General features: G+C 38.0%; 1 protein-coding gene across 3 annotated transcripts in view; it reads right to left on the bottom strand.

The window, feature by feature from the left end:
• The window catches only part of LOC103462158 (secretory carrier-associated membrane protein 5-like), a 7,106-nt gene extending 3,672 nt beyond the window's left edge, over positions 1-3,434 (bottom strand). Inside the window, exons 1-5 of one of the 3 annotated variants that reach the window (XM_008404753.2) lie at positions 3,291-3,434; positions 2,743-2,806; positions 2,543-2,668; positions 1,348-1,504; positions 155-256 (exon numbers count right to left, since the gene is read on the bottom strand). In XM_008404753.2, coding sequence (XP_008402975.1) covers positions 155-256; positions 1,348-1,504; positions 2,543-2,668; positions 2,743-2,749 — 392 coding nt within the window. In that variant the 5' untranslated portion in view covers positions 2,750-2,806; positions 3,291-3,434. Of the gene's footprint in view, positions 1-154; positions 257-1,347; positions 1,505-2,542; positions 2,669-2,742; positions 2,807-3,225 lie in introns of all 3 variants that reach the window. The other 2 variants (XM_008404756.2, XM_008404754.2) reach the window with 2 other exon arrangements.
• Between the last annotated feature and the right edge of the window lie 7,076 nt (positions 3,435-10,510).

Genomic DNA, 10,510 nt, shown 5'->3' with positions numbered 1-10,510 from the left:
GGGGGGGGTGAACATTTAGAGATTTAGGTCCTAATCACACAGAGTTCAAATGGGTGGAACAACTTCAAATTAGTTCAACAGCAGATGGACAAGAAGGTTTTAAAAAAATCTCATTTTGAACGAGACGTGTGTAGATCCTCTCTCTAACTCCTACCATACTCCCCATCCTGGGATGCCGATGCTCTGGATGATGCTGATTCCAACTTGGGCCATGAACACAAAGAAGAACAGCATGAAGTTGAAGGAGCTGTCTGTCCTAACAAAAATACAAAAAACACTTTTTTTTTTTACCATACATTTTTTCAGGTTTTATTTTCTCTTACTTCCTAGTTGATATAAATCTTAAACATTGCCCAAGAATGTTGACAGTCTTGGTGAGACGTGTGTGTGTAAAACCCTTAAAATTAATTGATCTTTTAACGCAGTGGCATTATCTCACACTCAAAACTTTCTTGAAGTTTTATATCAATGATGTTTGAAGAATTAGTTTTACATCCCTTTCCTTATTCTTCAGGGTTTTTGTTAGATGGATAAACTAATCAATCACAGCTGTATTTAATGTGGCTCTACACATGGGCAGGTTTTGAATAACACATTTTCTGGTAGCCTTTTCCTGCCTTGTGAAGATCTACTTTTGTTAACCGGTGCGTTCTCTTGCTTTTCTATTTTTGGAGCATGTCTACAAGAATCGGCATTCTCTGCCGCACTATTTTCACATTAAGTGACAACAGAATGTCTTGGATTTTGAATTAAGGACTCAGTCACATCCTGGTAAACAAAAAAGAAATATATAAATAAAAAAAAATATTGCTTCTCCTCAACATGACTTAGAGATGCTGGTGCACATCTTAACATAGGATGTATTCAAACTTTTTCTACATACTTTATGTGACATTTTTTTTGTTCCATAAAAGTTGAATTTGTTTTAGTGTTTTTATGGATCAGAGATGTCAATTCCAGCAAAGGGGCCTGCGGATCCACGTTCTCGATCGATTGAAAGCACCTTTTTCAACTAACTTAAACTTCCTCTTGCGATTATGTACACATTTAACATAAATTCAAGCTGAGGTTTATTAAAATGAGCTGCCATCAAAGATGAGGACGTGTCACTTATTGGCAAATAGTGAACAACAGCACACTTAGATGTCACATGTGTATGTTTGGAAGGAAATGTCCATTGTAATTTACAGATACTTGATTTCGGCACCGGAATATAAAACCACACAGGACACTGTCGCATTCAGAATGATTTACTTTTATAATAATTCTTCAGATTTACAACAATTTCATCATCAGACCCAGTAAGAACATTGCATGAAAGCTGCATGTTTTAAATTCTGGACTTACTTGAATGCCTTGTAAATGGGCCTAAACCAACACACGTAGGAGCAAGGGGTGAACATCAGGAGCCAGATGAGGGACAACCCAAAGTTGGTCACTCCGCCGCCGCCAAACATCCAAGCAAAGCAACCGATGAAATTTACCGCGAGGGTGGCACTGTTCACTGCAAAGGAGCCACAGAGACATTTCGGGTTTTTGGTGCGAAACATGAATAAAATAGCTTATATTGACTCCATGCACATGCAGAGAAGAGTTTTGAAAAATGAAAATAAAATTCATAGGAAGGTAACCTGCGCTAATGTAAAAATCTCATTTGGTTTTAGACTTTTTTTATAATCAGTATGTGATGCTTTTATTCCATGAAGGATGGACAAACAGTTTAGGAATTGCATTGATTAGAAACTTAAGTGTTTTAGGATTTTAGGGGGGAAAAAATAATGCACTACTTACACACAAGACAAATTAAATAACATTAATATAAAAAAAAAACTCCATGCACAAAGTCACTTTGGTTTGAGATTTTCTGTGAAAATATAAAAACAAATGTGGAAACTTAAAAAAAAACAACAGCGTGGAAACGGTAAACATGCACATTACTGTTTCATATCACATGAAAAAAAGTGAATGGCTTCTATTACAAATGAAATACCTTCTGTTTAGCATTTATTTGAAAAAAGTAACCTGCAGAAAGAAAGAAAAAAAAATATGACTTGTAGAGTCAGTTTGCAGCGCAAGTCGTACGAAGGGTCTTGCAAAAAATGTTGTAGCCTTTGAATTTTTCTTATTTTGTTACAACTACACTGTCATATTTCATAGGGATTTCCTGTGGCAACACAAAGCAGGGCATAATTGTGCAATCAAAGTAAAAGGATACATGGTTTTGGAATAAAACATTTTAAACATACAAACAAAAGTACAGCAAGCACATATTTTCAGAAGCCTACGACTTTAATACTTGCCACATCTTTCAGATTTCTATTTGTAAATAGAAGAAAAAAAAAACATTTTTCATTAATCTTCCACTTCAAAATTATACAGTTTTGTGTTATTCAATCACATAAAATTCAATTTAAACACAGAAAAGTTTGCATGTGCATAATGAGAAAAATGTGAACAAGTTATTGGACCGTTATTAAGTTCGCAAAGCGCTATAGGTCAGTAAAACGCCAGTGAATCCAGCACCAAGTGTGATTATACTCACAGATCCACAGGTTGTACATTTTCTTGCACATGCTGCGGTGCTGCTCAGGGATCTCCTCGAAGTTTTGATAGAAGCAGGGCTTCAGAGGAACAAACCCGGGCAGAGGAGGGAAATTGGGCTCCGTATCTGTAAATAATTAAACAATGGTTAGACACATACTCGAATTTATTTATGTTTTGTGAATGTCAATTTACACTGACCAGCCATGAGGACACACGGTAGTGGTTTGCTTTAAGATTTAATCTTCCGCCAGGCCCTTCAGCCCTATCAAACAAGAGGAAACTTCAGGTTGGTTTAACTGGGAACTTCGGGAAAACTTTCAGATGATTTAATACTTAATGTGGTGAATCGTACAGCTGCTGCACTTAACAGTTTTTTTTTTAAAGGAAGTTAACAGTGGATGGAACAGCTCATGGTTGCCGTCCAGGCGTCTGCGGGAAGATGGAATATCTGCTAAGATGTGAACGACTCAATCTTTCCGCTTTCATCATGCGTGCAGAAACACACAACCACGCACACGCACACACCCCACACACACACACACGCACACGCAGGCCGGTGACAGCCTCGCGCAACCTGGAAGCGGATGAGACGCGCTATTGCGTGCTGCGAATGGTGGAAATGTGGGAGCTGGCTGTCGCTGCCAGGAATTACAGATTCAACGGGAAACTTAATCTGCTTACCTCAGAGAGCAGCGGTTCCTCGGTCTGATATGCTCACAGACACACACTCACACACACGCACATACCGTGAGTTCACCTGTGTCCCGAACACGCTGCGAATACCAATCCACTGCCGCCCAAGGCCTCGCTGTTGGGAGATAACAGTACTTTCTTCTGCACTGTATGACAGCCGCAATAATGTATAGCTATTCTAATCCTCCACCAATCACCGCGCAGAGCTCTGCTGTCACTTTGATTTTGTCCAATGGTGGGATTACTTTAATCCTTGACGTTGAATTGTTGACCCAATCGCTGTTCGGAACCCTGTCCATGGTGCTGAACGCACAGACTGAGGCGCCGGTTTAGCGGAAGAAACTGGTTCTCTTTTTTTTAAACCAATTTGTGGTGTTTTCAATACCGTAACAGCTCGTATTGTGTTACATGTTCCTTAAAATACGGAATTTTATTAAGCTTGTTTTATGAATAAATTGCGTCTACCATGTTAAATCAGTAAAGGACGGAGCTTATCGTTTAGGTTTCCGAGGTCTCTTGAACGCATCATGATCCTGACACATATGAGGAGAACTTACAGGTGCATCTAAATACATTAAGACTCAACTGACTTATGATTGGCTGTTTTGAACCTGAAAGGGTTTCTGCTTTACACAAAAACACTCCAATATAGATAACTCAAGTGAAGTCCTTTATGTTTATCTCTTCTTTGATTCATTTCATTTTATTGCTCAGCCTTTTAGTTTGACCTCCCCCCTCACAACGAATAGGGACATCGCTGACATCAAAAACAGATTACTTCTCCCTTTTGCCTCATTCAGAAACTAATAGTCCTGTATGAGTCCACCTGGCTCCAACATCTCCACCAGCAGAACACAACCACTTTAGTCTGCAAAGAATAGATAAGGAACGTCATATTTTTTTCCCCCGCAGTCATTCTGATAATGAAGCATTGATGCCACACAGATAAACTTTCATGGTTCACTCTGAAGATTTGTTTCCAGCCTGGGAGGAGCGCCTGATAAAACAACAGGATGCTAACTGTTTGGCGAAGCGCTGAATGAATAATAAACAGAGAAAGCCAAAGACAAGAACAGAAATCAAGGGGAAGAAAGGAGAAAGAAGTCATGGGTCTGGGCTGAAATCAATTTGGGTTTGGACAAAACCCAAATTTTGTCCAAACCCAAATGCCCCCTTTCTTACTCTAGCTGTATGTTTAGGATCTTTTTCTTGCTAAAAGGTAAACTTTTTAACATGTCTAACAGGTAATCTTCTATGTTGTCCTGTATTTAACTCCAGTCATCTTCCCATCGACTCTAATTGTCTTCCACGACATTGTGTTTTAGAATGTTGGCCAAAAACTTTAATTAAATAAAATGCACCTTAAAGTATGTGGTTTTTGAATGTTTTGTTTTTAAACAAAATTCAGAACCCGCATGTAATAATTTTATTTTTTTTAAATGTTTCAATCACTCATAAATGTCATCGTTAAATTATTCTTGATCAGTTTTGTCCAAAGTCTTATGTGACTCCTTGATGTATCCTTGCAGCTCTGTGTCCTTATCCTCCTGAGGAGAATAATTTAACCTTGTTGCCATGTGTGTTTGGTGTTTTCTTAGTCTCTATGGAGATCTTTTCATGCTGACCAAGCAGTTCCAAGCCAACACACAAATGTAAGAAATGCAGATTTCTTGAGAAATTCATTTAACTTCTTTAGCATTCAGCTTCAGACTGGAATGAAATCAGTTTGGGTGAGATGTGGTCACACCACTGAAATCCAGATGGGGGCACTGTTGTCACTGTCTGTCTACAAGTCTATAAATGTGTTATTTACAGTTCAGCCACAAGCACTTATTGTTTTTGGTTGTTTATTTTCCTTTAATAAAATAACAGACAAGTTTCTATGTGTCAGGTGTGTCTAGTTGGATGCTACAAGCTTGTGATGCCGACGCAAGTTCAGAAACAAAGGGTTACATAAATGTTACATTATCCAAAGTCAGAGTTTGTTGAGGAATTTGTTCTTAAACTGGGATTTTATCTGTAAAATGAATGGTAAACATTGCAGCACAGGAAGCGTATAAATCTGATATTTGTAGGTAAAATTAGAATTGAACTGCACAAAACACTTTGCAAAAGTATTCACTCACATTTTGTGCTTTCATAAAAATCTAACTTGTATTAGTGTATTTATTGGAGACTTATTTAACGGACCAATACAACACTAAATATAACTGTGAAGTGAAAAAAAAAAAGAATGGGAGATTTTTTTTTTATTGTTTATTTGTTACAAGTAACAGTTTCAGAAGAGAGACTAGCATTTAGCAATGAGGCGATGATTTGTTGCACCACCTTTCACAGCAGCAAGCCTTTTTGGGTGGGTCTCTGCCAGGTCTGCAAATGTAGAAGGTGAAATTTATGACGAATCTCTTTTGAGAAATAACTCAAGGTCAATCAGATTTGACATTGATGTTTTGTAAATAAGTATTTTCAATACTTTTCATAGATTCCAAATTTGATTTAGGTATGGATTTTGAGTGGATACTTTCAAAGCCATAAATATGCATCAATGTGGAGTCGTAAGTGGCTCTATGGACCTTCCACAATCAATCTTAATAAATTTGCTAATGATTTTTAAATATAGATATAATAACAAATGCATATTTTTGCCAGGGTACAGTGCCTGAGTTTGCTTCTGCACACCTGCATGTTATCATAGGTCAGTGTATTTGAGGAGCTGGCTGTCAGTCGGTTGAACCTTGTGATAAAACCTGTGAAATCGGCCACTACAATTTCCCCCAAATGCCGCATTCTTAGCCGCTCCCAAGTAAAATGGTCTTGTCGTTGCGACATCTGAATAAGACGCTGACATGTCCGCTGATGGATGATGAGTGCTAGTTCCATGACTGAGATAAGAAGACATATATCATGTTTATATTTACATACCTTACTGCAATGATTTTTAATGATTTATCGTGTAAACAAGCTTATTCATGTGTGATGTTAATTTCATTAATTTAATGGAAACATCACGTACGAAATTGCATTTTTTTTTGGCATCAGTAGAAAATGGACAGAGATTTGCAGACATTTGTAATAGAAATGCAGTTACTGCTCTTTAATAAACCTTTTAAAACTATCTTTAAAGACAATATGCTCATGCAGATCACTCACCTAAACATGACAGATTTAGCAGTTTTGCTTTTTTCTTAACTGCATTTAATTTCCACAACAGAATCTCATAAAAAGTCCTTATGTTTTAAACTTACATCACTATTTGAAAATTGTGCCTTTTCTCTTTACTGCATATTCCACAAGTATCGAAATTGGACAGAGGTAAATATATCCATTTTTAGTTCTCCTGAGGGCAAAAATGGCTCTTTGGATTGTAAAGGTTGCAGACCCCTTATCTAAACCATTCAGTTACAGCTGTGGCTGCATGTTTGGGGTCATTGTCCTGCCCAAGTTGTTTTCTTGTGGGATTGCCATGGTTTTAGCTCCATCCATCGTCACATGGACATATTTCATCATGGGGAACACATTTCATTAAGGGAAAAGGTCATTTTTTTCAGTGATATATGCAGTGTTAATTTTCAACCACCTCGTTTGGCAGGAAACTGCCAACAACACTTTGTTTAACCCTTTCATTCATGCACAGGGGTCATGAAGAAGCACAATTTTCTTGTGCTTCTTGTGGATTTTTATGTTATAAATGCACACAGACCACTGAAGTGGACTCTAATGCATCATAAAATACACCATCAACTACTGGCCATCAACTGCAAATGCAAGAAATTATTTTTGTTAAATCCAATATGGCCGACAGACAAAAAAAGCATGCCAACCGACCCGGTCCCTCCTACTGTAGACGACTCTTGCAGGTAAAAAAAAATAAAATCAGATAACCCCTAAAGAACAATACTACTGATGCACTTTTCAAATAAAAACTTTATATTTGGAGAAAATTACAATTGATCACAAAAAATAAAATTAAAAAGGATCATAATTCATGCATGAAAGCGATCATTTTTCTTTGAAGCATGACTTTATCTTTGCCATGGTTGCATATCAAGCCAGATTTGTGGAGTGCACGACTAAAAGTTATTGTGACAATGGATTCTCCCCGAGCTGTGGAGCTCTTCTACTGTCAATTCATGGCAGCTCCTTTGACAGCGCACTCCTTGCCAGCCCTGAAAGAAATACCTCAGCCATGTATCATTTCACTTCCACTTTAATTTGTTTCATTACTGCATTATGGCATTTCGCAAAAAATTCAAGTAGAACATATTTATGTTTGTAGTAGTAACAAGATAAAATATGAGAAAAGTTCTCAGGGAGAAAACTCCTTGTAAAAAAATTTTTTTCAAGGCATCTTATATTGAAAGATAAGACAATATTATCAGGCTACTAATATAACTAACAGCCCAATCTTATGCTGAAGATGCAATTCCTGCAGGAATAAAGTTATTAAAGGAAGTGTGTTAAATCATTGAGTTTATATTTTTGCAGTTATTCTGAGTAATGCAACAGATAAGAGCACGCAAGGGGATCATAATCAGGCAACTAACGTAGAAAGAAAACAGAATCAATGTCATCATTAGCTGTATCATTAACCTTTGTTTTCTGTATCATTAACCTTTGTTTTATCTTACTGAAGTTACTAATTAATGCCAGTAAAATGCTTTAAATCAGTGTTACACTCTAATCTCATGTAGAGGTTGTAGTAGTAGATTCGTGTGGATTTTAATAGTCACCACTAATTACATTTTCATTAATTTATTTTGGACTTGAATCATAGCTTGATTGAATCTTGAGTTTGGTGTGTAAATCATAAGTTTTGTGTCTGTATGCTGATCAGACCCACAGATCCATCCGATTCTCCGGTGGATCACTGAGGTGTTTGATCCTGAGATGTCAGCAGTAGTTCTTTAGATCTGGTATAAACTGGAATGTCTGAAAATGTTTGCGACTTTTGTTACAACTAAGAATCTAAAAAAACAAAAACTGTAAAACTCAACAAAATGATTTTTAACTGCATATGCAGGTGTTAGTCTTTTGGAGTACAGCGGACCCCTCTGATTCAATCTACAAACTTTTTATTCTATTGATGGCAGCTCCAAATTATTCACAGAAAACCTGCCTATTTGTAGATGAATCAAACATTGTAGCAAAATGACCAAACTATCATTTTGCTACGATTTCTCTTTTGAGTTATGCCTCTACCAGCTTTGCACATCTAAATATTGAAGGTTTTACCCTTTATGTACAAAACAGCTTAAGGACACAAGTTTTCTGTTATATAATTACTACAAAAGGTGAGACATTATGAATATGCTTTCAACCCTGAGTCAATGCTTTGTAGAATCCGCTGTTGTGACTGCATAACACAACAGCAAATCTTTTGGGGTTTGTCTCTACCGGCTGTACACATCCAGAAGTTGAACGTTTTGCCAGTCATCTTTTGCAGAATAATTTATGCTAGGTCAAATTGGATGGGGAGCATCTGTGAGCAGTGATGTTTTATCTATAAATCTTTCAGTTGGGTGTGTATCTGTAGTTTGTCTGGACAATTTTAGCACATCTATATGCTTTGACAAATGTAGCTGCAGTAATTACATTTAGGGTTGTTGTCTTGATAGAAGGCGAGCTTCTGCTCCAGGTTCAATTCTTGTAAAAGTTACACAGGTTTCCTTGCACAATTCTGCATTACTCCATCAATCTTCTCATCAACTCTGACTGATAGTGTGACTGATGGTGCTGGGATAACCCTTTCTAGCATCAACAGCTTTTTGTGTGCACTCTAAACACTTCCACTTTGTTTTATTTTGTCCCTTTCATTCAAAAATACTCTCCTGCCTTGCTTTCAACAATGATTACCACTCGTCTTGGAAGGGCGGGTTTGTGGTGTGCACCACTAAGTGGAGTCATGTTGACAGATTGTCTGACCTGAGTTGTTTGCGATTATGTGCTTCTTTGTCTTAGTCTGTCATATTCAATCCCCAGTAAGTTGCACCTTGAGGTTTGTGGTTAGCAAGTGACAAAATGTGCAAAAAAGTTTCAAAGCACTGTAAGCGAGGACACTTGGGGGAACAAATTAAGGATAGAGCTTTAAATGTTGCTGCTGCATATTCGCTTTCAGAAACATTACTGAGAAGCAAGCTTTCTTCTTGTGTTTGTCTTTGCCGTTAGTGCTGCAGTAAAAAAAAAATCTCCTCCTCTGCATTGGTGCAAATTGCATACTGAACTTGAATCCATGGGGTATCAGGTGGAGGCAACAGTCAAAATTTTGGATCCAGTGTTTTACACCAGCAGAGGAAGAAGGATAAACAGTAAAATTAGAGCCGAACAACAATTGCAGAGGACACAGTAATTCTATCTGGCTCAATCTCATGATCCAACACCCCAGACATTTGTTTTTAATCAGACACCTGGGAGCTGCATCCATCCCATTTCATCAGCGCCAATCAATCCTGCATCAGTGAATACAGCGAGGGGGGAAATCTGGTTACATGATATGTTATTACCAGAAGGAACAATTTCATCTCAGGCTGGTTTAGTTTCACTGTTTCATTTTGTGTCAGGCAACATAAGAATTTATAGCCAGAATAGTAAAACAAAACTTATTTAATAGCACATGTTAAAGTTGTGGAATTTAAAAAAATAAATCAGCACAAGACTTTCCTTTTATCTCAGGGAGTTATTTCTGCTAGAATGTCTTGTCATATGGTCTGGAACTTCAGTAAAGATTCGTGTTCATCCTGGCAGCTAGTGCTGGTGAATGTTGGGGATGGTTCTGCTATCAGTGATGCTGAGGGCGCTGCAGGAGGCGAGTCTTTGTCTGCACTGGGTAGGCTCTGCTCCAGCTGGCTCCTGCTATGTGTTTACATGCAAAAGTCAGTGGGTCCCTCAGCACATGGAGCAGTGGTGGGGGCAGCAGCTGGTTGATTGATTGGGATGCAGAAGAAGCCCTCCCCTTCACCAGCCCACCTCTTTTTTTAAAAACACAGGGAGCACATGAGCCCCTCCTGCCCCCCCTCCCCCTTTCACTTAAAACCCTGATGTCCTTTACTAACAAAGGTGCATGCTTTCACACAACAATGCTACAAAAAAGCTTTTAAGAATGAATGTGTGGTTATCCAAATAAATTGCTCTCACGTTTTGTGCAGCTTCTTGTCCAGAGCTCCTAAAAATCGCTATCGTACATCCCACTACACTGGGTTCTTTGGGGGGCAACGCATCAGTAGTCTTCACAGACACCCATCCGGACCGTTCTCGACTATTTATTTTGCTCCAGCAC

Source organism: Poecilia reticulata, linkage group LG3 (assembly GCF_000633615.1).
Source record: "Poecilia reticulata strain Guanapo linkage group LG3, Guppy_female_1.0+MT, whole genome shotgun sequence".
Classification (NCBI taxonomy): domain Eukaryota; kingdom Metazoa; phylum Chordata; class Actinopteri; order Cyprinodontiformes; family Poeciliidae; genus Poecilia; species Poecilia reticulata.
Note: the sequence above shows the minus strand (reverse complement) of the source record. Positions and strands in the feature narration are given on the sequence as shown.